The sequence below is a fragment of the Arctopsyche grandis genome, chromosome 13 (assembly GCF_051622035.1).
Source record: "Arctopsyche grandis isolate Sample6627 chromosome 13, ASM5162203v2, whole genome shotgun sequence".
Classification (NCBI taxonomy): domain Eukaryota; kingdom Metazoa; phylum Arthropoda; class Insecta; order Trichoptera; family Hydropsychidae; genus Arctopsyche; species Arctopsyche grandis.
The window spans coordinates 8,322,591-8,349,979 of NC_135367.1; the positions used below are offsets into that span (position 1 = coordinate 8,322,591).

The 27,389-nt window shown below is 34.4% G+C and overlaps 1 protein-coding gene across 1 annotated transcript in view; it reads right to left on the reverse strand.

The window, feature by feature from the left end:
• Positions 1-27,389, reverse strand: part of rdgA (retinal degeneration A) — a 229,449-nt gene that overhangs the window by 2,621 nt on the left and 199,439 nt on the right. The window contains exons 6-17 of the mRNA XM_077444888.1: positions 17,051-17,180; positions 14,178-14,484; positions 6,288-6,462; positions 6,006-6,219; positions 4,014-4,206; positions 3,836-3,938; positions 3,573-3,763; positions 3,400-3,497; positions 2,300-2,428; positions 1,953-2,226; positions 1,681-1,884; positions 450-513 (exon numbers count right to left, since the gene is read on the reverse strand). Of these exons, the coding sequence (XP_077301014.1) occupies positions 450-513; positions 1,681-1,884; positions 1,953-2,226; positions 2,300-2,428; positions 3,400-3,497; positions 3,573-3,763; positions 3,836-3,938; positions 4,014-4,206; positions 6,006-6,219; positions 6,288-6,462; positions 14,178-14,484; positions 17,051-17,180 (2,082 nt within the window). The remainder of the gene's footprint in view (positions 1-449; positions 514-1,680; positions 1,885-1,952; positions 2,227-2,299; positions 2,429-3,399; positions 3,498-3,572; positions 3,764-3,835; positions 3,939-4,013; positions 4,207-6,005; positions 6,220-6,287; positions 6,463-14,177; positions 14,485-17,050; positions 17,181-27,389) is intronic.

Here is a 27,389-nt window from a genome sequence, read left to right on the forward strand (position 1 = left end):
ATACTAGGAGGCTGCAGCCCATATTGACGAGCCGCTACTGAATTTGACCCACTGAATTCGAATATGATATTGATTTTTGTTGGTTCGCTCTTGTTTATGAGATATGAGCGTTTAAAAATGTGCGCAATGTTTACAGTTTTTTGGCTTCTGCGGTCTTTAAATTAAAATCTAGTATTTATTGCTGTACTCAATGAGAGTAGTGGAATCAAGTCATATGTTTTTTCAATTTATTGTGATTTTTTACTGCTTGAAATATTTTTTTTCTGTGATAATATGCGTTTATTTCACTACGTTTATAAGGATTGGTTTTCTCATCTCCACTCCGCTAAGTCAAAAACGTGATTTTTTTTTAAAACTATTATACATGTATATATGTATGTACATATAATCAAACTAAACCGAGTGTATTTGATAATTGAATATAAATTAAAACCATAATTTGCATTTACCATTTTTAAATCGCCAATCTTGGCTGCCTTCAAAACGGCATCAGTTGTTTTTTCCAAAAGGGATCTGAAAAATCAACAAAGAGGAGTTAATATTTTACGTGTTTTATATTACTGATTAGTTCATAATTAATTTGCAAAATTAATACTATAAATAGAAGGCGACTTATCTTATAAATAAACACAAACACCCGTTTTTCAATTTAATTTTGACTATTGTAACGTGGGGTGAAGTGGGTGGCTTTGACTGAACAGGGAAAGACCAGCAGAGATGGGAGTCTAAAGGAAACGACAGTTCTCAGAGAAAGCTGTGGTCCGACTCGACTTCCGAAGAAAAGGGCGCTCCTTTTATAGCTGAGAAAGTAGCGGTACTTTCTCCCACTCCCCAGCATCCGAGGGCGGGGGTAGTTTTCCCCCCACTCCCTCGGCTGCGGGGGCGTACGTTACACTATCATGAAGTATTACATACATTTGTATGTAATACTTCAATTAACTAAATAATTATTAATTTTAATTATTTCATAGCCCAAAGATTTTTATTATAAAATGATACTTCATCTACATAATTGCTGGAGTCTGAAAACCAATATTATTTATTTTAACTTTGCATGACACAAGATAATATGGTCCCGTAAAAAATATACGTAGAATCTCAGTAACCTTACTTTGAATTTTGAACGTCAAATAGTAATAACAAGAACATTCATCACATTGCTCTAAAAGCGAAATTGTATTTTAAATATGTATATTTCTATTAAAACAACAACTACAAAATGAAGAAGTGCTACGTACAAATAATAAAAAGTCTAGAGTGATATGTGCTTTTACCTGTATCCAAATACATCGTGCTCTATTCCAAATAATCGTTCATGTATGCTGCATGCAATGGAAGCAGTAGAAAGTGCAGTAAATTGAAAATAGTGAGTTATAATTAATCCAAAGTGGAAGTCTTTAAATTGTCATCCACCTTTAAATTACTATATCAAAAGCAAATTAATAAAACAGTGCAAATGAATATTAAAAAATCACGAAGATAATATTAAAAAGGTGAGTTCTAGATTTTTGGTATATGTTAATGTGTTAAGATTTTGAATTTTAGTAAATAAGAACATTCAACCACTCAATGAAAAAAATAAAAATAAAGCATGCACTTTGTTGTAATGAAGTTTTAGTATTATAGTGCAATGTTAGTAGTAAATTAATGCATATTCGTGTAGTAAAAATGTATACTTACGATTTGAAATGACTCATTGTATCTCGGAGGAGGAAATCTTCTTTAGCATTCCTCGGTGGGGGACTGGAACATATTTGAGGCACTGAAGGAACAATGGGGGTTTCCAAGGTAGGATGACTAAGCCCACCGGGTGGAAGTGGAGATTGCGGAGTGCCGGGAGATAAGAGTTCTGAAGTTTTGGCGGGACTGCCCAAGCCGGATTCGCTGAAACACCCTCAAAATGAGTACAAAACCACACGTTTCCATTTCGAACACTCGAACAGTTTCGTTACCTATTATGAGATTCTGGAACATCCAAGGAAACGCCTGCACTAGGAGTGTCCATACTATGCGATATATCGAGAGATATTGATTGTCCCGTGGTCGTATCGAACGACATCGGACCAGCCGATGACTCCGATGGACCCGTATTCGTCGTTTCAGTATCGGGAGTCAACGGGGCTACTCCGGTGTCGAGGATAAACAAGCACTCGTGACCGATATCCGACACATAGTGTAAATTCTCTTGGGCACGATCCACACGGAAGAAACGCTCTGCGGTGCATGCTAGACAAATTGACCCAAGGATTTAGCTAATGATAAAATAATAATGCAATACGAATGTGTGAGAGGTATTTACAGTCAACGAAGCACCAATCTGCTGAGAGTGAAGGAAGATTTGGATTGTCCTTCACCAGGTTGTTTACAATACCTCTCACTTGTTCCAAGTCGGCGACTGGATTTACTTCAATGTTTCCAATACATTCAGCTGAAACGATGTATTACATAAAATACAAATCAAACTGATTCGATGTACTGTCTGTGATTAATGTAAGGGAAGCACTACGATATTACATTAATCGGATTACGACAGTCTTTTGTGTTGTATGCTATAAGTTATCATTTGTATATAGGCAACTAGACCAACATATTATAAATACTAGTGTTTTCCAAAGTACGGTATGCAGTCGTATTATCCAATAGACAAAAAAAAAATCAATAGCATACCATTCATTGACATGACCCAATACTCGGCAGTTTTTTTTGTATTAAAATTCTAATACAACTAGTTTTTCCAAATATTTAATTTCTAAACTTGGCTACGTTGCCATGAAAATTGTATTCAAACTGATTTTCACAACTTCAAATGCTGATCAACCACTACTTATCTGAAGTTTTCAAGTATCTTTAATCTTTAAGTAATTTTAGTCAGAGTTTTAGTATACATATACATACATATTACCCAGCAGCATAGATTGGAGGTTGTATTAATGCTACCACCGAGAGGTTGCTGAGTTTGATCCCGTGATTTATCAAGAGTATTATCTGTAGTGCTGCTAGTCAGACTTGGATATTTGTGACTCCAAATTGATCGTTTCCTGTCAGAGTTTGCCAATTTATCTGATTTCATTGTTGAAATGGTTCTTCATCAAATTTTCAAAAACCATTCTACCCACTATTTGAATACGATTTCAATAATTTATAATCTATAAATTTATATATGTACAATGAACAAGTTTAATATTATAGATGTGGCTCAGGGGCAACCTGATAATGGTGTCTTGGGATAGTATAAAATTGGGTCCATCGGCTATGCCGCCTTTCTCAAGTATAAATAAATAACTCCCATTAATAAAATGTATGCCTCTAATTGGATGCGAATAAGTTGTATGTTGGAAAAACACTATTATGTATACAATAGAATGGCCCTTAAAATATATGTAATTTTTCATGAATTACCTGCTTGTTTCAACAATTCCTTATCATAATGATGTTGTTCATATTCCGACATTGTAATAAGATGAATTGAAAATTTCAGATGATCTAACGTAGTTTGTCTGCAATGAAAAATAATAACATCAATACAAGCACTGGAAAGAATTAGCCGGAGTCCAAATGAAATTTCTACGTACTGCACGTTGACTCTTCCCGGTTTTTTCTTCGCCAGCATCGTGGCTTGATTCAGTCTAGAGAGCGTTATGATAGACGGTGCAAGTTTGCAAGCTTCACCATCGACCTGCATCGGAATTGTTTTCGAAGTAACAATCTTGGCCGTTCGGCATTGAGTTATACAAGTGCCGTGACCTCCAGCCTGAAGCAATGGCTGTGAAGTGAAATGTCAACATTGAGCCAACGTTAATATCGAAATTATCCATCATTAACAACAATGTCTCACCAGTTGATATGTAGTCAAGCCAACGACTTCGATTAAACCGTCTTCGGTGGATGGATCCGTAGTGCCACCTGACCTGTTCCAAGGATGAGTGCCTCCGCCGTAGCTGTGTCAAGTAATGATTGCATTATTATTGCGCATTGATGATTCGTAATGTGATGATGTGATTGAGAACACGTACCTGGGTATATTTAAGAACACGATGGCATGAACTCTATGCTCTTTCAACTTAGGTGTAAGATCACGACCGTCACATTCTAATGTGACTAGTTCTGCAAGGCCTTTCCATTTTCGTTGCATTAAGTCTTTGCCACCGGCTGTTCCATAAAAGAGTTTGTTGCGAATCCTCGAATTAAATTTTTCAGGATGCGCCTCTGTAATTAAAGACAGTTTAAACATTAAACTATTATTCCTATTGGTCAGCTAAGTGTAACTTATGAAAAAGTTCTATGACTTATAGGAATCGAGATCTAGAGATCGCCAATTTCCAAGTCGACCTAAATGAGGTGTAGATGTTGGCAAATCAGGTTAGATCAAGTTGAATTTCTACATACATATGAATTGGTTCGGTGATTATTAGATAACCTCAAAAGCTTGTACTTCAATGTAAGTTTTGTATTTTATTAATTCGTAGTATTTTCAAGCGTTCAGACACAAAATATATACATATGTAAAATATATATTAGCCAGCAGTATGGCTCAATGGTTGTGTTTATGTTTAGCACCGAGAGGTTACCGGGTTTGATCCCGTGCTAATCTTTAATACTGCTCGTCAGACTTGGATATTTGTGATCCAAGTCGATCATTTCTTATCCATGTCGTATAGCGAGCCGCCACAAGAGTTTGGCAATTTATCTGATTTCATTGTTGAAACGGTTCTTCCATCAAATTGGCAAAAATCATCCTACACGCTGTCACAGTTATCTGAATTTGATTTATGTATAATATGTAAAAAAATATATATAAGTCTAAATCCATAGATGTCGATATGGATTAATTAAATCCGTCAAACTTGATCAAACTTGTGGCTCGTGATATGCAATTAAATAGATTTGTACTGGGTGTGTTTGTAACTTCTAGATTGGAGGTTAATTGTCGTCTAATCGAAAGCTTTAACGATAATTTTTTTTATTGTATATTACATATATAAAAAGGTATGTTCTAATATATTTAATTAAAATTTTACCTAAAATATAATTATTTTTGTAGAAATTTTGATTGGAATATCCACCCCCCGAATTTGATATTTTTTGTAAAAATTAAAAATTTCAACAAGGTTTTTAAAGTAGATCTCCACTGAATTGTGCCATTATTTTTATCAATTATTAAAGTCGAACTATTAAACTATAAGAAACTGCAAAAATTTGCGGCCAAAAATTGCCGCAAAGTCTTCATTTTTTACGCTAAACTTGTATCGTTATTTTGTCAATTGCTACACCGATAAACAAATTTTGACTTTTTTTTTTGTATCATCATTGAAACGTTACTTTTTTTGCCATTGATTACGAATATTATAATTACATATACATACATATATGAATCGTATAGTTTTTCTATGCAAAATCAAATCTGTGCGGAAGTAATCTATCACTTTCGGTATGTATTAAAATCTTTATGGCTTTGTATTAAAATCTCACAATATCTTTTTGAGATATACACAGTGCCGGCCTTACACCCGATGGGGCCCTCGGGCAATTTTTTCTAAACACCCTTAGAAAGAACTTTCGCCTTTGGCGCTCTAATCTAAAATTTTGAATGGCTTTTGGCGCTCTAATTTTTAATTTTAAAGCGCCTTTGGCGCATCGTTCGACGCCCTAAATTATTTGGCACCCTCGGGCACTGGATATACATAGTGTTTTTAAAACAAAGTGAGCCCGTGTCTAGGCAGATCTGCAAACGCATAGATACTTAGGCGGCCCAATCCTTTAATTAACATATTTAATTACATTAGTTTAAGCCGGTATCATTATTTTGATTGACATCCTAATCATCTTTTCATTACTTCAAGAGTTTCATATTATATATAGTTCAAATAAAGATATTCCACTACATAAGATTGTTTTTAATATATTGACTAGCGAAAACTTTTAACCAGGAGATGTTTGACTTAAATTTAGTGTTGGGTCAAAATGTTCTAGCAAAAACATAAAAATATTCTAAATATATGTAGTACCTCGAGCTTCGTGAAATTCTAGTGCGATGTGTGCATCAACACCGAACGAAAAGTAGTTATTGACAACGTTAAGTGGCAGATCAGGTTTTCCCGGCTGTTCCGTGTCCGTAGCACCAGGATTAGGTTCAACTTTCAACTCCCACCTATCCAGTAGGACAGTGTCACTGTCTCCGATATTAGCTAGAATCTTCGATATAGGTTCATCTTCGTAGCCCTACAAAAGTGGAACGAATTAGCATTGTGTAAAATAAAAATAAGCACGTTCACAGGGACAGTACTTACGCCACCCCAACCCAAGGCTCGAGCCAAGTCATTTCCGGTCCCGAGAGGAAGTACGCCAACAGCTGGTGGAGGGTGAAGTCCAATTCGATCGAGCACGCTAAGCACCCAACCCACAGTTCCGTCACCACCACATGCTAGCACCCTCATATTGGGAACCTTCCTGAATAGTTCCAATCTAAAAAAAAACATATAAAATTGATTAAAGCTACAAGTAAGGTGAAGGGGGGGGGGGGATGTAACATATCACTAGTTATAAATATTTAATAACGAATTAGGGAGAGAAATACACCATTGCTATTGGTCGACTTAGATGTGCTGACCAATAGAAATTGCGTATTTTGAGGTTCTTATCAAAATTTTTCGACCAATAGCCAAAAGCATTGCTTGGTAATTGCGTTAATGCGAACTAGCGAGAGATCGCCAGGTTTGATCCCGTGGGCTGACTGTGATTGAAAAGCATTTATTCTGATTATAATCTATAAGAGGGCTGGACACCAGCGCCTTGTCCATACAAACGTATTAGACTTCTCTCTTCCTCAATTATGGCAATAGAGAAATTATTTTTTAATATGCTATGGATATCCGCCATTGGGTTGCATCTATGGTTTTATTTTTTTTATTAGTTATTTTTATAGAAGCTAGGAGCCACCAAACATCTATAAAATCGCCTCTTTTTTACACCCACGAAAAGAGTCCAGCGTGCTTATTTAACGGTCGATTTAAAAAAAAATACGCGCATAGTTGTACAGAAAATATCTTTCTCATACCGATGATGAAATTTTTTAAAAATTGGTCCAGTTTCGGAGGAGGAAATAGGAGAATACAAAACCTCGATTTTGTCAATTTAAAATACGTTTTATCTGGTCGAAGCGCAACTGTCGCATTCACTCAATATATATATTGATATATATTGTCGCATTCACTTAATATATATATCGAAGAAAGGAACGGCAACAAAATTAAGGTTTCGGGTGTACAGCCCTCTTAATGCTGCTGGTCAGACTTGTTGATCGTTTCCTATCAGAGTTTCCTAATTTATCTGATTTAATTGTTGAAGCGGTTCCTCCATCAAATTGGCATAAACGATCCTGGAACCCACTATGTCACCACTATTTTAATACTAGTGCTGTGCCCGCCGATTTCAACGGGTGGTTTCGGAAAGGAATTGATACACGGTTTAAAATGAAGTTATATGTCATATATAAATATAATGTAAGGTAATTTTTGGGCACGGGCGTAGGTATTAATAGTAAAAAGTAGAGTGCGTGCATTACACGCTCACAGATCCAACCCGTTCACCCGTTCGAAATGATGAATGAATGTATGTGTGTACGCTTACGTCACTCGGCCTGACGTCACACATGTCAGACGCTTCACACCCCTCCCCCCACTTCCCCGCTACCCCCCTTTCCCACGCCTCGACTACTTGAACCCGTGGACCATTTAACTCTGATTAGCTGTGTGTTTCTGTGACTCTGATTGGCTGCCTCTACGCGTCCGCCACATACCCACAAATATACATACATCACGTCCGTTTTTATATATGTTATTAAGATTTTAAAAATTCATTATACAAAATTCTCGGTAATTTTCTTATATATAGTATTTGTATTATGCTTATATGTCTGCTAACTGTGGCTAATACGTAAATAAATAAAGTCGTCGACTTCCTCACAGTTTTTTAGAGCGCTAGACTTTATGAGAGTCTCAAATCTGTTAACGAATAGGATTTTTGTTTTAATTTTGTTTATCTGTAGACCCAGGTGTCTACTCTCTGTCTCTATTCTACGAAGTAGTTCAGACATTTCATCCTCATTATTTGCCATTAACATCGTGTCGTCTGCGAATCTTATGTTAGAAATGTTTCTGGCGCCTATTGTTATTCCACCATCCCATCTGTCGAGTACTCTTCTCGTTATATACTCCCCATATGTATTAAAAAGCTTTTCAATATATTTGAATTTAGCTAGTGGATATTTAATCTTCAATTGAAGTGTTTATTTTCAAGAAATTGATCCGGCAAAATGTTTCCGCCTCGCCCTGTGTTTTGGGATGTGGAACATTTGTTTGCCTATCAACGCAAACTCATTCGCCATACACTTCAAAAGAATCTAGTTTAATAAAAATTATGTAATTCTACCGACGCTTTAAGGATTTCGAGAGTCGAAGCGAGTGGGAGTTTTTTTTATTCTTTCTTCGAATCGAAACGAGCGATAGAAGGTCGCGTCTGTCATCTTTGCAAACACGTCGGAATTTCATTCGTATTAATTAGGCTTTTTTCGAGCCGAATCGTAAAATGATAATTACCGGGAGATTCGAAGCGGAATGAGGAATTATTGCTGAGATTATTTTCCTAGCGTTTGCGTAGACGTTTCAAAGGCGAGCTTTCACCGCTTTTCAGGCGGAAAAAAGAGGAAAGGAATAAAGCGGAAAATGACTGACCGCCACGATAAGTATTTTACCTTTCAAGCCTTTTTGAACTTTCTTTTCTTAATTGCAATGTTCCCCTTTTTCAAATAGAAATAAGCTTTTTTTCACAGAACTCAAGTTTCTTTTGACAATTTATCCCTTTTCCCTCCAGCAATTCGAATAAATTGCGCAAGAACACACATAATTATTATACGCAAGTATATACATACATACAAATACAACTCAAAGGTCGTTTTCTTCTGTCGTATATACATATATTTAATACACCATAAAGGTTGAAATGGGGCCTTAAAGCCGAAATTGCTCTCATGGTACAACATTTTCCAACGTGTATCAAGTTTCGAGAGCATTGGTGTAAATACCACTTATGAACGTGCCCTCAGCAGAAAATTTTGATAGACTATTATATACTACAAACGTTTCACATAAAAATATGACATTTCTCCCAATAATTGGATCATTCATATATAGCCAGCAGCATAGCTCGGTCGTTAAGCTACTGCTTAGCGTCGAGAGGCGCCGGGATCGATCCCTGGGTCCGGGCCTCGAATGAAAATGAATTTTTCAGAGTATTCTGTTGGTTATACCTGGATTTTTGACTTCAGGTTGATCGTTTTCTATCAGAGTTTGCCAATTTTCTCTGATTTCATTGTTGAAACGGTTCCCGGTAAAAAAATTGGCTAAAAGTCCCTCCTATATGATATGTCACCTATAATTTGTTATTAATTAATGTACAATAAATAAGTTTGAGTACAAATTGATAGATGTCTCATTGATTTACGAGTTTTACAGTGTCTCGTAATTCAGTGATTTTTATAAAAATGCTGAATTGTAATTTGTAAATTTGTAATTGGCCAGGAAGGCCTTACCTGTAAGGCCTTCCTGGTATATATGTAAAATAAAATAAAAATAAAAATAAAATACAGTGTAATTTCATCGACTTCATTTTAAAGGAAAAACTGTTCATACTATCCAGAACTGCAAGGCAAAAGCTCGGCACGGAAAAGACTACTTCTATTCATAATATACAACAGCAGTTCAGATAAGTTTTAGCCGAGTGCAAGGCAAAATCGGCTTATATGCAAATTACATAGCGCGACGATATGGCGCAATATTGTGACAATATGATACTTCCGAAAATATTCATATACGCATGCGCACTTGCACTCGCTGCTATGGGCGAAAACACATAGCGATGCACGTGGCACGTGTTTTTTTAGATACTTTAAAACATGCGAAAAAAATGGGCCAGGCCTTGCACATATTCATGGAACGCCCAGCACGCCCCGCCCCAAATTGACCCTCTGGAGTGTTTTCGGTAAAATTGTATCCTTGACAGTGACCGATAACGGTGTATCCCATATTTGAAGAAATGTAGGAGACCACCCACAACGGGGAGCCATGCACACGATGTACCGTTTTTCCCGGTGTGATTTTGCCCTATGTCATGCGTGAATATTTTCACAGTGGCCAAAGAAGCCCGGTTTGCTTGATACGTTACCGTAACGGTTACGGTGACATGTACTGCTGTATAGTGTTGTTGCGTAGGGGTGGGTTCAGGATCCAAATGAAAGGCTAAATTCCCTTCACAGCATTTATTTTAACTATTCCGGAGGTCCACACGAAACCACCGCTCAATCCAGAATACTTGATCTACCGTTTGTACTTCCTTATAAAGGACAAGTTGCCTAGCATAGCGACCCCGATCCGTTGGCGTGTCTATTGTCTAGACACGTAAGTTTATTCGCACTCACCCCGTTCTGTGAGAACCCCAGCGAATCCTTTGTTCGGTCACTTACTGAGTCCCGTTAGCCTAATCCGGGGTTTCTATTGTTTACCCACGAATGCACTTAGACAGTGGATACTATCTACCATGTTCCCACATTACAGTATGACTAGATTTTGATGACTACTGTTGTTGCGTCAACGCCATGTAAGATATGAACTTGTTCATATAGAATGTACCAAAGAATAGTTTTTGTACTGCTGGTTATGTGGAGTTGCTGGTACCTACTGTGCTAATATGAATATACCATTATCGGTAAGAACACACTTTAAAGTGCGGCACGGCTCACTAAGGTTGGACTTCAGCTGTGATAGACGTGTCTTCATAATCGTACGATCTTATTATTTCGAAAAGTTTCTCCTACTATTCTTCAAATATGGGAATCACTTTCAAGCCTTTGTCAATTAAGGATAAAATATCACCGAAAACATTTCAAGGGATGAGTTTTGGGAAGGATCGCGATGGTATATATGTATTATATATATACATACATATATGTATATATATGTAGGTAAAAAAACAACACGTACCGCGTAGCACTCTGTCTGCATCTTAACAGTTCTCAGTTTTATTAATCATCGAGTTTCAACTTAAGCTTACGATGAGTATAAAAATTCAATACTTAATATTATGTTCTATTTCTTTGTCTGAAAAACAATCAAATTAATCTCGGATTTGAACTCGAATTAAATACAGGATTAATTGCTTTTTTTTTTACTTTTTTGCGAATGTCTATAAATTGTAACAAAATACTACATACAAAGTACCTACGACAGTTATTTTACGTAAAAGTTTTTAGCAAGTGGTTTTTTTAATCATTGTAATTCGAGGCAATAAATTTAACAGAATCCGCGTTCAAAACTTTGAAATTTAAAACGGATTGTAGTTGGTTTTTATTTTTCAGACAGTAATTGTGTCCGAAATACGCCAAAAACGATATTTACGAAGCGGATAATACGCAAGATAATCCGATTACTGGAAATATTGCGAAATTTTACTTTTTAACTCGACACAAAACAGCAAACAAATCCGATGAATGTTTAATATTTTTTGTGACGATGAGATGATTTTGACGCGCTATATTTGTATATTATATATTTCATTTTACAGAAATTAAGAGAGACACGTCATTTTATAACAGACGGGAACCTAAGAATGCACTCAGCCTCGTCCTTTCACTTCAAGAGCATTCAAACTGAATAGCAATTAGTCAACAATAGCGAATTATGAAAATGTTATAACGGAGCCAACTATTTTATAGTTAAACAGTGAAATATGCTCTTTAGCAATTAGCATTTTCATCTTGGAAAGGATTTTAAATGGAAAAGATGCAAAAAAACGGCAAAAAACTCTCTCAGCTGGCACTTACAGCTTTAATGCATATTTAAAGCGGAAAAGATCTTTTGAAAGGCGAAGAGAAAAGCATACAAGTTGCACTGCCCTCTCCGTGGAAAGTCAGTTTTTCTTCTTGGATTTTTCGTCCTAACAACGTTTACCCAGTCGACAATCTTAATTAAGGTCCTTAATATACAACATCCCTCGGTTCCGCGGAACCGAGTGGCATAAAATATTCGCGTCGGGTAGTTGCCCTGTGCACGACTTGAAAAATTAAACAATGAATAATTAGTTAGTTTGTTAGCCGCTTCGGCTTTTAGGAATTGTAAATACGTATACCCAAAACGCAAATTTTATAACACTATATTAACGAAGGAAACTCCACTTGAAAATACGCAAACGTTTGAACGCTTAAAGAAACAAATTATATAACGGAAATAATTAATCTATACAGTCAAGTCTACTTGATGTAATAAATTCATGAACGCTTACATATTGAGTTTTTGTGTTAATTTCGACCGGAACTCGTTTCGACATTATCGCAAATCGGCATTCATCAAAATGACCTATTCACAATTAGCAACAGTCAACTATGTACTGTTCTATCACGATAAACGATAAGTGACCCACTTCCAAATTTGGGGATATGAAATTTTTATACGTTTTTTATAATTGGCAGTATTTTATAATATTAGTTGACAGTGTAGATAGCAAATTAAGCAAGCATGCAACTTAAATTATTTATTTATTTGTTTAAGCTTAAGTTTGGACTATTGTGGATAATGCGCCACAATGGTCGAAAAATTGCATAGAGATGAGCAAAATAAAAAAAATATATACATGTGTATGTATATACACAGACAAAAATACATTTATACATAATTATAAAAAAGAATAGCATTATAATAATAGCAGATAAAGTAAAAATATCAATTTATAAAATACAAAATAGGGAATGGTCTTGCATCTACAGCCAGCACCAATATATGTATGTGTAAGAACCAGCCGCAAATACAAAATATCCCTGCGAGGTCCAAATGGAAGAGAGAAAATCATTATTCCACTCACGTATCACATTAAATTATGAAAATAATGATAAGAGCAGGCTACCAGACAAACAGGTTAAAATAATCTCTGATAACCTACGCTCACTAAGGTGGAAAATATAACATTCAGGCTAGCAGTAAAGATTTCGTTGAGAAGTCGGATAGCTCTTGGATAAAGAACTGTGCCGGCAGGAGGTACAACCAAATCAAATGATGGAGTCGGTTAAATATCAAAGCGATCGAAAGAGTGGAAGTGGTTCAATATCAGCTCATACATATTGGGCCATGTACACACAGTCAGTAAAACTAATAAAAATGTTGTAAAAAAATGGTCATGGTAAGCATGGTACTGTTGCGTAGGGGTGGGTGGAGGATCCAAGTAAAAGGTCAAAGTCGTTTCACAGCATTTATTGATGATTAAGGAGATACACGCACTGGCAGTGCTCAGTCCAGAATGACATGATATCGCCTACGTACCGCCTTATAAAGGGTAGATCTCTCAGGACGTCTAATCTGTTTATCTATTGTATAGTCACGTATTCGGATATGTCTATAGCCTATATGCACTTAGAGTCTAGATATAATCCTTGAAACCAATTATCCCGGTCGCACGGTATGCACTTAGTTAATCCGTTAACAGATAATCCTTACACAGGGTTCGGGGATGCGCCTCGGATTAATCCGTTTGCAACTACTCGGCGGCTCTTTTTAGTATAGGTAACAATACCAGGAAGAAGATGAAGATGATCGATCTAAATTTCACTATAGTTTTGATTCATTGATGAATGCAAGACCTCCATAACCATTATCCTCAGATATGAAGCAACATAAAACTTTGAGTGAACTAAAAATATATGTGAGAGATAATGAGAACATATAAAGCAAATTTTATAAAATATAGAGTGAAAAAAGAAAAAGTTATAGGCTTTTTAACAATTGAAATCTGACATGGCGAAAAGTGAGATAAGTCTAAACAAACGCTGGATAAACGTCAGGCACTTATTCGTAGGAGAATTTTCAAACGCATCTAATACGATATTTTTTCTTCATCGTAATGGCGGAGGATACATTTACTTGTATTGATGACCAAAATGAGCAATATGGCAAAGTATGAAAACGATCTGATATGAGGCAAATTTTTTTCAGAATTGTAATCGTAATTCAGCTTTAAAAACAGAAGAATTAGCTTTAAAAACGCTATTATGCATTCCACTTATTGTAAGAGTGAATTTGAAACCGAATTAAACTTAAGCTCAATATACTACTTAAATTAAATCGGCAAAAGTGACTCACCCTGGACCCGGTCCTCCTTGGGTCAAATCGAACACCTGCCTCGGATTCAGCAACCACTGGAACTTTTGCAGAAGCTTGGCTCCTTGATTGCCACCACTCTTCGGATTGATGAAAACAATAACCGGTGTCACGTTGCTTGTCGGGATCGGCTTTATCACGAAAGTCTTCTGCTCACCCTTGGACTCCTTCGGCTTCTTCTTGGAGCCAGACTTCTTCTTCGGCGATTTTCTAAGCGAAGACTTGAAACTGCCTCGACGCGGCAACTTCACAATCCAAGACGGGGGGACGATGATCTTCGATTGGGTACCTGAAACGTCACATAAACATGGTCAAAAACCCAAAATAAAAAAATTTATTCAGATTGTGTCGAATTCACGGGTCGCAGTAACGAAGGCAAACACCGTTGGACGAAATGTAACAAGCGGCCATTTAAAATATTCACACGTGTGCTCGCACGTCGTACGTTCTGACCCTTGCTTGTACACGTAGTGTGTACAAGCAAATATAAAATAGGTAGGCAGTAGCTTGCTTGAGTTCTGGTGACGCTTTTGACAACCCTGAATTCCACAGAGGTGGGTCGTTTCACGCGCGACTGATTTCAAATTTAAATTTAACGTGGAGCATCTAGTGGAGGTTGGTTCAAGGGGGATAGGATAGGAATCAAATTATTGAGTGAAATCAACCGTTTTCGAATCGGGCTGATTAAAAACTGGAATCTGGAAAACTGGACCATTTCCAGGCGTGGCGGTGTACTGTCCACTGTTTGGCAAACGTGTTCTTGAAAGTTATTTATAAATCAATGGTGGCTGGAAAGCTTATAATTAAAATAATAACAGTATGATATTACATTTAAAGCTTGTCTCTCGAGGCTTTCCTGAAATTCAAGTGGATATTTGGAAATTTTCCTTGAGCTCTTAATGCCTTTTTGATTACACTGAGCAACAAAAAAAAAACTAAATTTGACTAATAGAATTCGAATATAACAATGATTTTTGTTTGCTTTCTTCTCGTTGGTGGGCGCTTGAAAATATGCGCAATTTTTACAAATTTTTGACATTTGCAGTCTTTAACTCAAAATCTAGTATTGCTGTGCCAAAAGTGAGTATTGAAATCAATAGTTAGATTTTTTTTCCTATTGATTGTGATTTTTATTATCTAGCAAATTTTCGAACAGTGGAAAATATAATTTTTTCTTAAACATTTTTTCCGTAATATAATGAGCTTATTTCGCTAATTTTTCAGTTAACCACGTTTACAAGGATTGGTTTTTTTATTTGAATATTTTTTTACTATCTAAATGTAGGTACTCGAGTGGTAGTTTTAAATTTATTTAAGAAATGTTATATGCATGATGCAAGAGCGAGATGAAGAATGTACATCACTCCATCCGAGTTATAAGCGTTCCCGTTTAGAACATTAGATATTGTAATTTAAAATAATTTACCGCAAAGTATTTATTAGTATGTTCAGATTGAATAAATACTACAAAGATTGACAACTAGCCCTTGTAAATGTAGTGAAATATAGAACTGGTCCAATAAATGCAAATTAGCCTGAGAAAAAAAAAATATTTTTGACTTTAAAAATTCGCTAGGTAATAATTTATACGTATTTTAAAGCAATAAAAAAATAAAATAATTAAAAAAACCCCTGACTATTGATTTCAATACTTATTTGTTGAACAGCAATACTAGATTTTGGGTCAAAGACTGTAAAAGCCAAAAATTTGTAAAATATGCGTATTTTTTTAAACACTCGTAAATAAGAAAAAACCAACAAAAATCATTGTCATATTCGAATTCAGTGGGTCAAACTTAAAATGACTGAGCGTGAGTTAGAATTAGGTTTTCGATTTACAACATTTCTTAACATTCGATATATTTTTAATAAACATCCTTTTCTATATTGAAAAATGTACATTTAGCTTTTAAAATATTTATGATTAATCATCTAGTTTAAATCTACGTATTAATCAAATAGAAAATTAGTGAATATTATAAATCTACTATCTATTGTTGTTTTATTGATCAAGTAACAAAACTTTGACGATAAAAGGCTGATGAGATACTATGTATTTTGATTTATGTAATATAAATTTATGAAGAATTTTATATATTCTATACATATGCAGGTACATATATTCAAGTAATGAAATCAAGGAATAAAAATTCATAAAACATCATACGATTTGCAATACAAGTTAAAGATTATCGCCTTCGGGAAATATTCATGTGTGCGGAAGTCAGATTTAGAAAAAACATCGGAAACGAAAATCCTTTCAGCTATATTACAATTTTAAAATAACTGCATTGAAATGATAAATATGAATATACAAATTGTGGGCGTACTTTCACATAAAAAGTTATAAAATTTATTTATTTATGAAATGTTCACACTAAAAACATCATTTGTTGGAAGTTTAAAATTTGTCTATATTTTTTTGAGTGGTTCTGTATACGATTTATGGCACACACATGAATATTTTTCAACGGCAAGAATTGCGACATAATGTGACACGCCCGCGTGAAAAACGAGTCGAGTGATGTTAAAGGGGATGATAAAAAAATCGGAAAATATGAAATGAATGTTAAAAAAACCCACATGTCACACACATGCGTAAATGTAGATTCAAACTGTACAGCATCCAGGATTAAAAAACCGGCACCGATACGATTCACCAGAGCAGTGATTTACACACGTAACGGTACCCTTACTTTTAGGGGTATATATACAATACATATATGTTTCTATATTCATATGTAGTATATGCTGAAAAGTTATGATGAATTCTGAAAGTTTGCTCCCATTTTTGTAATTCAAAAGAGTTTTCGGTGAGCCGCAAAGCGAGACATCTCACAAGTATTTTTGCTCACCTAAAGTGCATTCTTCTCCTATCCTCTGCATGTTGAAGCAAGCCTCTTTGTTGTGGTAAGCGGCCTTACACCAAGAACAACTCAAAGCGACTATCTCCTTCGAGCTGAAGGATAATTTCGCCTGCAGCGACTGAAACAAAAACAAAACGGAACTGTTGTGATAACTGTGTACGACAAAAGTTTCAAAGTTTATTTACCAGTCAAGGGACAAGTTTGTCGTGTGGTGCATTCAAATGTAATAAAAACAGAATGGAAAGATCCCAAACTGATAATATTCATGTATGTATTATAATACTAACCAATAAAAACTACAAGAGTACCAAATGAATTAACCTTTGAAGGACGGAGCGTCGTGATCGAACGAGTGTCCCTAACCGGGATGAAACAAACAGTATATGTATATAGATTTTTTTATTTTGTTATTATATTCGTATACGTTTTGACAGTGGTTTAGCTGTGACGTACGTATGTATTTCGAATCGAAACGACTATTATAGTATGGCGAGCGTTACTCAGCAGACACAATGACAGATTGACACACAGAATAGCGATATTATACATATATATGATACGATAGTTTTGGACCATTGTGGCATTGAAGGAAGAACTTAATGCGCCATGGTATATATAAGAAAACAAGAAAAAAAAGCAGGAGAATATGATAAAATAACCAAAAGAAAAATAATACATAAAAATTAATATAAGCAAAAAAACAATAAAATATCAAATAAACAGAATACGTAGTAAGGAACGTTTTGCATCCACAGCCAGCACTAATATTTAAGAAAAAAACCAGTCGCAAACACAAAACAAAAATAGAGGCCCGAAAGGAAGAGAGAAAATCAAAATCCCACTCATACATCACGTCCAACTATGAAAATAATGATGAGCGCAGGCTACCAGACAAATTAGTTAAAATAATCACTGTTAACCTACGCTCGCTGTGGTGGAAAATATCACATTCAGGTACGGCAGTAATGATTTCATTAAGAAGTCGAATAGCTCTTGGAATAGGAGCCATCCGACAACTAACTATAAGAACTACATACATATATGTACATATATATATATATATATATATATATATATATATATATATATATATATATATATATATATATCTATGTATATATATATATATATATATATATATATATATATATATATATATATATATACATGTATAACTAAGATTATAACAATATGTAAATTTGCTTTGGATTGTTGATTCCAAGGAATGCTTAATTGATTAGACAACATATGAAACTTTTAAGAAGAATGGTAAATTAGGTCTTTGAGTTCCTTTTCGCTTCCGTGAAAGGTATTAATAAATATTATAACTGTTCAACGAATAGCACATTTAAAATCCTTATAATTTTGTCAAAACAATTGAGAGAGTAAGTGATTGCAGCTTAAAACAGTAGGTATATCAAAATAAATATAATAAAACTGAAATGGAATTATTAAAATCAATAGCATATTTTTTGAGTTTGAGCATAGTTTGAGCATATTTTTTTGTTCGATTATTTGATTGTGTAATGTAGAGTTGTTCAAAACAATTTTTCATTTAATAATCATCCAGTCATCATTCACTGCTGGATGAAAGCCTCTCTAACAGCTTTCATTCTCTATTTTGCGCAACTCTCATCCATCTCACTCTACGAATTTTTCCAATTTCATCCACCCATCCTTCACCCTTTTACATTCTCTAAGGTACCATTTTCTATTAACACTTATATTGTCCACCTTTTGTCCATTCTTCTAGCCACGTGACCCACCTATTACCATTTCAATCTTTCAATCTCACGTGTTTCGTTTTCTATATCTTCATCATCAGGCTGGGCATAGAGTTTTAAACACTTCTTTGAGTGCATTGAATTTTTTTGTAAAATTTTGGCTAGCTTATACTTATATTTATATAGAACAATTCTACATTTTTGAAGAAACAAATCCTCATTAAACACCAAACTCACATGGGTGTTTTTGGTCTCAAAATCGACGTGATTCGTTTACTTCCACTTCATGTGAGGCTTCAGAGAACGCTAAGCCGCACAGACGCGAAGCACACTTAATTCAATTACCTCGTTCTTTGTTTTTAAATGTAATAAATTATATAATATGTATAATTGTATAAATTTTTATGTATGTATAATAAGAAGTATTGTTGAGTTTGCATCCCAAGTTTGGAACCCAGAGTACTCTGGTGCAAGAGACAGATTGGAGCGCATTCAGAAGAGATTCTTGAGGTACGTCAGTAGCCGTTTTGGATTAACCTATACTTCCTATGAAGATGCTTGTAGGTGTCAGCATCTACTTCCTCTTGTCAAAAGAAGGGATATAGCTGACATCTCAACAATTTTGAACATCCTTAACGGCTCGATCGACTGTCCTCAATTATTGAGCAGACTATCATTGCGTGTACCAAATAGAATGACTAGATGTAATGAGCTCCTTTACATACCTAATACTTTTTCTAATTATGGAAGAAGCTCATTCATCTGGCGTGCAAGCTCCACCGTCAACACACTAATCTTAACAATTTCTATGTTTGACTTATTTAATATTAATGCTATACAAGCTAGAGTCATTATTGCAAATTTGTTTTTCGATGATTAATTTTAATGAAAATTTACGATTGTGATTATGAATTTTTATTTTGATGTATTTATTTTGTCTTTTTGTTTTTTGTTATATATTATATTTTTTTTATTATTTCATAATTTTTATCATATTATTATTCTTATTATTTTGATATTTTTATTATACTGTTATTTCTATTTTTTTTCTTTTTTTGTTTTCTTTAACTATCTTACTCTATTATCATTTTTGTTTCTTATTTTAAATGTTTGAGCTTTTCTTTTTTTTACCTATATGTGAAAATTATTAATGGTTTACTTAACATAATTATATTTTTTTTACTATCAATCTATGTAACTTAATAAACTGTAAATTTTCCAAATAAATAAATAAATAAATAAATAATAATACGCACCGTATAATAATACTGAGAAGAGTATCCGAAAGCGTTCCCGAGGCCAAGTTCCCGGAATTATATCCCCAACTACGGGAAAACGTACCCTGCGGAGATCAAACTTTACATACGAATGATCGTTATTGAATTTTACTACCACTGCGCATACAATCATAATAATAAGGGTGACAAAGCAATTTAACGGCAATTTGAGGAATTTTATTATTTATATTCTACAAAGCGACTATACATACATAAAATTTTATTGTGTTATGCAACGCAAGCTTTCTAATGTTTCTCCTTTTTAATACCGTCTTTAAATTGAATAAAAAATTAATAACTGCGAAAGAAAGTAAACTAAAACTTCTCTAAGGTAATATGTACTTGTTAGGAGTGCTTTGACTTGAATCGTGCAATTGTTTTACAATATGGTTAGGTCACCTAGAAATTTGTATTTATATTTTTTTGTCATAATAATGTTTTTTTTATTACATATGTAAATATGTACATACAAACATAATTTGTGCCATGATAGGAATTACCATTTGAAACATATGGTGAGATTATTTTTGTGCATAATTACTAACAATTTTTCAAACATAACAGTAAATAGAATACAATAGATACATCTGCGGACAATCAACATTTTTTTTGATACACAGCAAATTTGCGAGAAATACATTTTTGTAAGTAGCATATTCTTGGTTCCCGGAAAAATGCACTAAATTGCACTTAATAGTGGCGCAGTTTCGAGATGTCCCAATTTTCAAAGGCGTTCAAAAATAACTTACGCAATAGAATTCCACAAAAAAAGGTTAGCACCCTCAGATAACATACAAATACCCCTTGACGCTTTTTTGTGAAATTCTATTGCGTTAGTTCTCCTTGGGCATCTTTGAAAGTTTGGATGTCTCGAGAGTGCAACTATCTCGAGTGCATTTTTCCGGTCACCCATATTTTTATAAGAATCAGCAAATTCGAGATGCTAATAACTTGAATTTACGAGAATCTAAAGGGAGAGGATACTGATTTATTGAATGCGTTATAACAATTAAGCTAGAAAATTCGGAAAATTCTAACAAGAGACAGTCGATATGTGTGTTTTTACTAACCAAAAGATCTCGCCAGCTGCGTATTTGGCTGGGACTTGAACCCATGACCTCTCTACTGGTATGCAATAGCTCTAGCAGTAGCAAACAAGTTGAATCGAATATTGATAAATAATTGTAAGTTAATAAATAACATTGACTCATAACTATGTAAATACATTTAAATACAACCAGAAATCATACGGTTTGTACTAAAATATAAACGATATGAGAAAAGCTCAAAAATTAGCATCGGAATTTTCGTCGTGTCGAAGTATTTCAATATTATCATCATTGTCTTGTATCTTTGTGAATATTATTGGAATATTATAATAGTTACATTTATAATGGTTATTTACGAACGTCGTTCAAAATTTCATATACATATTTGTAGCACAACTTTGACCTACTGTAAGTCATCGAGGCAAGTAATCATTATTTTATGAATGCTTAATTCTTACTCTATTCAACGACGTATGTACATATTATCTATGTACATATATATAAGAAACAATTTAGATAGATTTATAATTGTCTTAAAAGCGATACTTCGCAATTACCGCTAACATATTGTATGTAGCCTTACGAATATACATAGTTTTAGGTTAATGTTACGGTCAATTCTATAATAGAATTCAATTTCAATTTGATTTAATAGTCTGAAGATATTGTTTATGTATTTATTTATGAAATAATCGGCAATTTATCACGTGAGATAGCTGAAGGTTTGAGTATCGATGGCAGCAAGTCGAGCTTTTAAGGCGTCGAGCTTTGAGCGTAATTAAGTTAATGCCGTGAAATCTGCAATAAAACTAAATTCGACGTTTCATCCCTCGGTCCAATACGCTTTACACGGCCGGCAATGGGGCGCTAAGGGGGCGCAGTCGCGCGTGAAGGGACTCCGCGCGTCGGGGGGCGCACAAGCGGAGCTCACCTAATGACCCGGATAAATTCGCGCCCTTAAAATTAAAATAAAAGCGAATCAGCTGTTGGTCGTTTGATTTGTTCCGAGAGAGTATTCGATTCGAATTTGCACCCTTTAATATAATACCCATTACTGAATACGGATATGTTGACGGTACCTGAATATGGTGGTTTGGTTTTAAAACAAGGTAGTAGAATCAGTGAAAAGGCTAATTGAATGTCATATAAATGTGTTGAAGAGTGTATTCAAATGATACCATGTAGGGGAGAAGTACCATGAAAGGGCCGCTCCATGAAGATTCGCGATTGCCAGTCTTTGTTAAATAATATCACAGAAATTAATTTTGTTTTGTAACAATGGAAACACTGCAAAACTTTCCACTTGATCTGACAGTTCAGGATCGAATGTGTTCGGACTTGAGTGCGATAGTTTATTTCCGTTACCAAAAGTGTTTATTTCTGTTTTCTGCTGAAGCAAATAACTTACTTATTTAGTGTGTAATCCTTTGATAATGTCATTAAATACCCTAGTTATCAAGGATTAAGATCTGTAAGGTAATTTTCTCTCAACTGTGTGAATATTTTTTATTTTTAGTTTTTTTGTCAAAAAGTACCATTTCCTTGAAGGGGCCATTCAATGTATCCATAACAGGGACGGCTCTTTCATGGAAAATTACTTAAATGATAATTTATTTAAAAATTATCACAGTCTTTTCATTGTATTATTTTAAGTTATTATTTTATTAGTAATATTGTTGCGTAGGGGTGGGTGGAAGATCCAAGTAAAAGGCCAGCAGTCGTTTCACAGCATTTATTGATGATTAAGGATATAAACGCACTGGCGTGCTCCGTCCAGAAAATACATGATATCGCCTACGTACCGCCTTATAAAGGCTAGATCTCTCAGGACGTCTAATCTGTTTACCTATTGTATAGTCACGTATTCGGATATGTATTCCCACGACATTAGGTCTCCCGGTACCGATTCTGAGAAAGGACTAATAACGGTCATTGTTTAGCCTAAATGCACTTCGAGTCCAGATATAATCCTGGAAGTAAGTGCAAGCACTTAGTTAATCCGTTAACAGATATCCGTTGACAGATAATCCTTGAACGGTCACACAGTCTCTGGGCTTCTATTCGCTTAATCCGCGGCGTACGTAACAATATCTATTACATAATTTTAGATACAAAATGTCGAAAAGAATAAGAAAATCTCGCACACACATGCTCTTAAAGAAATTCTGGAAAAAAATCAAAGAATCCCGCTTTTGGAATTCTGTTTTATTTGATTTATTATTTATCAATTTTCTTTGATTTAATTATATTATCTTTTGATTTATCAATCAAGCTTAGCATAAATATGTATATCATATACATATATATGTATATAATATTGCTATTCCGTCTGTCTGAGATAACGCTCGTCGTACTATAATAGTAGTTTCGATTCGACATACATACATATGTACGTCACTGCTAAAACGTATACGAAGATATAATAACAAAAGAAAAAATTCTATATATACATATACTGATCGATGCCATTATTTCCGCTTGGCTGAGAATTTACCGTCATCTATTGAAAATTTATTTAATTAATTAATTTTTCTATCGGTGTTTTATATTTTTTACCTATATATGTATGTATGTATGTAGGTAGTTTTTACCATTTTTTTCATATTAAACAATTAAATATAAATATATTTAAAAGGTATGTATTTGAAAAAAATTCGATCGCCGACACATTTCTTTTTATTTTTTATTATTTAATAACTTAATATGCCGACATCCAGCGATAATACATACATACATATGTCATCGGGTACAACAATAGTTGTATACTAAACATAATTATATCATTATTATTAGGAATTACTACGTTTTTTTATACTTGCATATTATGTACATATACGTAATACAAAAATGAAAAACATCGTAAATATATTATATATAATATAATATTAATGTAAGCACACTAGCTGACAAAATAACAAAATTTAACTGGCCCCTGTGGCAAACTTTAACGATAAAAGCACGGCAGTATAAAGTGAAAACGTACCCGTTAAAACACTACGAAAATAGCATAACAGTAAAATTACATCGATAGAACATGGCGACAATAAATCGCTAACACAAAGAAAACTGGCGTTGGCAATATAGAGTGACATCGAAAACTCATAAAACAATTTCTAATGGAGGGTGGTTAACCAACCGGTAGCCGAAGGAAAAATCATCAAAGTGGACTCATTGCTACTTGAAAAACAATGTATCATCAATAATAAAGCTCACTTTCAATATATTGAAAGTTCATTGTCCTTTTCATATAGCATATATATGTATATAGATGGCTCTTTTCTATGAGGAAATATTATATTATTAAAAAACTTATTTAGTACACATGTATGCTATTGTGATGCTCTTGTTGACTATATTCCCTTTTGTAATAAAAATGTGATGTATGTATATTACGACCGTATATATGTAACTTCTGAAAACTCGGAATGAAATTACATTATAATGCCGAGCAAATGGCAAAGTTCAGATGTATACAAGTTGACGTTTATCTTCGTTCGAAATATGTATATGTGAAATCGTATTACATTTGCGGAGATAAGGATTGTGTGTTTGAACCCTTTAACGGCAATGAATACGAGGACTAGATTTCGCATCGGGAAACCGTCTCATTCGAAACGTAAAAAAAGCAAATGTTTACTTGAGAAAACAATGGAAAACTTTCGAACAAGCCCCAAAGAAGCTCTCCTCTCTCACGGGCATTGTGAAAGTTTGTCGAGTCCCGAATTAATTACGCTCGTTATTTCTCTCTCGCGACAGAGCCAAACTTGCACAGGAGTAGAAGAAGAAGATACACAGAAAAAAAAACGCTTTTCCACACGGCTGAGACTGTATTAAAATTTATTAGGTAAAGTAATATTAACGGGCTGACGCGTCTGTGCCGTTGTAAAAATACGCCGTGGTTGTATTATGGATATTATGACGTCATAGCCTCGTTTCGGATGACGTGAATAATTGATAATGAGTGAGTTAGTTCGGGGAAGAGTTTCCCAAGAAGGGGTATGACGCGGGAAATCTGGGGAAAATCCACACATAATCCGCCAAATCAACACGCCTTCTAAAGCCAACTGTGAATTAGTAAAGCCTTAAGTGCTTCTCGTCAAATAGCTCTTGCTCTTCAGGGATTAATAATGAATAAAGCGTTAAGATCTGGTATACATAAGCAAAAAAAAGGCTACCTAATATATAATTTCGAAAGAGACTTTGTATGTATGTATGTAATATTCGTTGGTTGGTTGGAACCGTTACAATCAAATTGGCAAACTCTGATAGGAAACGATCGAACTGGAGTCACATATCCAAAGTCTGGCCAACAGCACCGGGCTAGTGATTGAACCCGTGACCACTCAGGTGAAAGGATTACACGCTAACTACTGATCTATACTGCTGGTTAAATCCCCTGTTGGTATGTATCCCGTGCCACTATAGCGCGTCTTGATGTATAATAATTTTAAATAAATACATGAATCGTATCTGGGAGATGTAAAACCATAAGAGTGATAAGATAATATGATCTCTATAATATAAACACTGACATCATCTGATTCAGTATACAAACCATACCCGAGGTGCGACAGTAAGTCATAACACCAGATTTGAACAACCAGCACGAACATAAGGTCTTAACAATTCAGTGCAGTAGATTATATAGACAGTTATATGCATCTCACAAGTTCATCGTTCCAATATTAAAGTGTGCTTCGATTTTATTAGTAATAAATAAAAGCTTATATTTTATTGTAAGGATTCGGTGTTAAAGGATCTTTTTTATTCAGAACTTTAAATTAAAATAAATATTGATTGGGATGTTGTCTGAATCGTCATCATCCTAATCAACGATTTTAAAAATATAACAACATCTGGAATGTGACTTGATAATGTTCGTTAAATGTTTACAGTTCAATGATGAAATAAAACTCTGTCGTTATATTAGTATAGTAAATCATATACATATATTATATGAACATAATAGATGAAGTAAAACAAAATTGGAATAATATTTTGAAACAGTAAAGTGACTTTTGCCGAATTCGCATATATTTGTATGCGAATAGCTTACATAGGATATTTTAGACTTTCCTCTTAAACAGAGGTATGTATATTATGAGACGTCGTCTAGTTTAAAGTAAACATCATTGAGATGGCAAAACCTGGCGGGGAAACTTTCAATCGAGACTTTTCGACCAAATGTATCGCAACGTCGCAAAGTCTTCAAATTTGCATTGAAAAAGACGGAAAATTTATTGAACAACTTAAATTGTTTTTATTCTGACGCACAAAAGTTTTCCGTATTGAAATTTACTTTTTCTTTCGACAAAGTTTTCACTTACATGATACGCATGACTCGTTCCGTGCAATCAAAAAGAGCAAAACATCCCAACACACTAAGTTTTATATTCGCAAGTTAAATTAAAATGGAAATAGTTAAATACGGCATTCAATAACTGACGTATCAAGTACTTTATCGTGTACGAGATTTAAAAATAATAAAAATAGATTACCTTTGGAGCCGATCGCAATAGTCCGGCGCTGATTTGTACAAAGGAACTATTTTCGGGCACTCATTTTCGATCGATTTTTTTATTTGGATAAAAAAACTCAACCAATCTGCATAAGAATTGAATAGTACGGGAAAAATCGCCATAGGTTATCCAAATGGATTAATATTCAGACCACCATTGCCGAAAAAATTCAATCAAACTTCAAAACACAAAAGAGATTGTCACATTCGATTGCTGTATTGAAATGGAATTGATGAAAAATACACTTGAAATATATGGTGATTAAATCTACTGTATGTATGTCACACGCTATTTTTCATTATATGAAAATGTCATAAAAATGATGCAGGAATTCATTGCTTAATTTATGCATTGAGCAAAGAAGATAGTGGCGCTTGGCTGATTTATTTTGGAACTGAATCATCAAACGTTTTATATGTTTAGATACTTGTATATATATAAGGCTCGGTGGTTGCGTTTATGTTTAGCCCTGAGAGATTACTGGGTTCGATTCCGTGCTAATCTTTAATACTGCTGGTTAGACTTGGATATTGGTGACTGCAAGGCGATCGTTTCTTATCAGAGATTGCCAATTTATTTGATTTTCATTGTTGAAACGGTTCCTCAGATTGGCAAAAATCATCCTACCCGTTGTCACAAATATCTGAATTTGATTTATGTACAAGTCTACATAAATCCATAGATGTCTCAATGGATTAATTAATTAATGAATTGTTAATTTCGTGATCTTCAGACTCTCGAAATACAGTGATTTATGT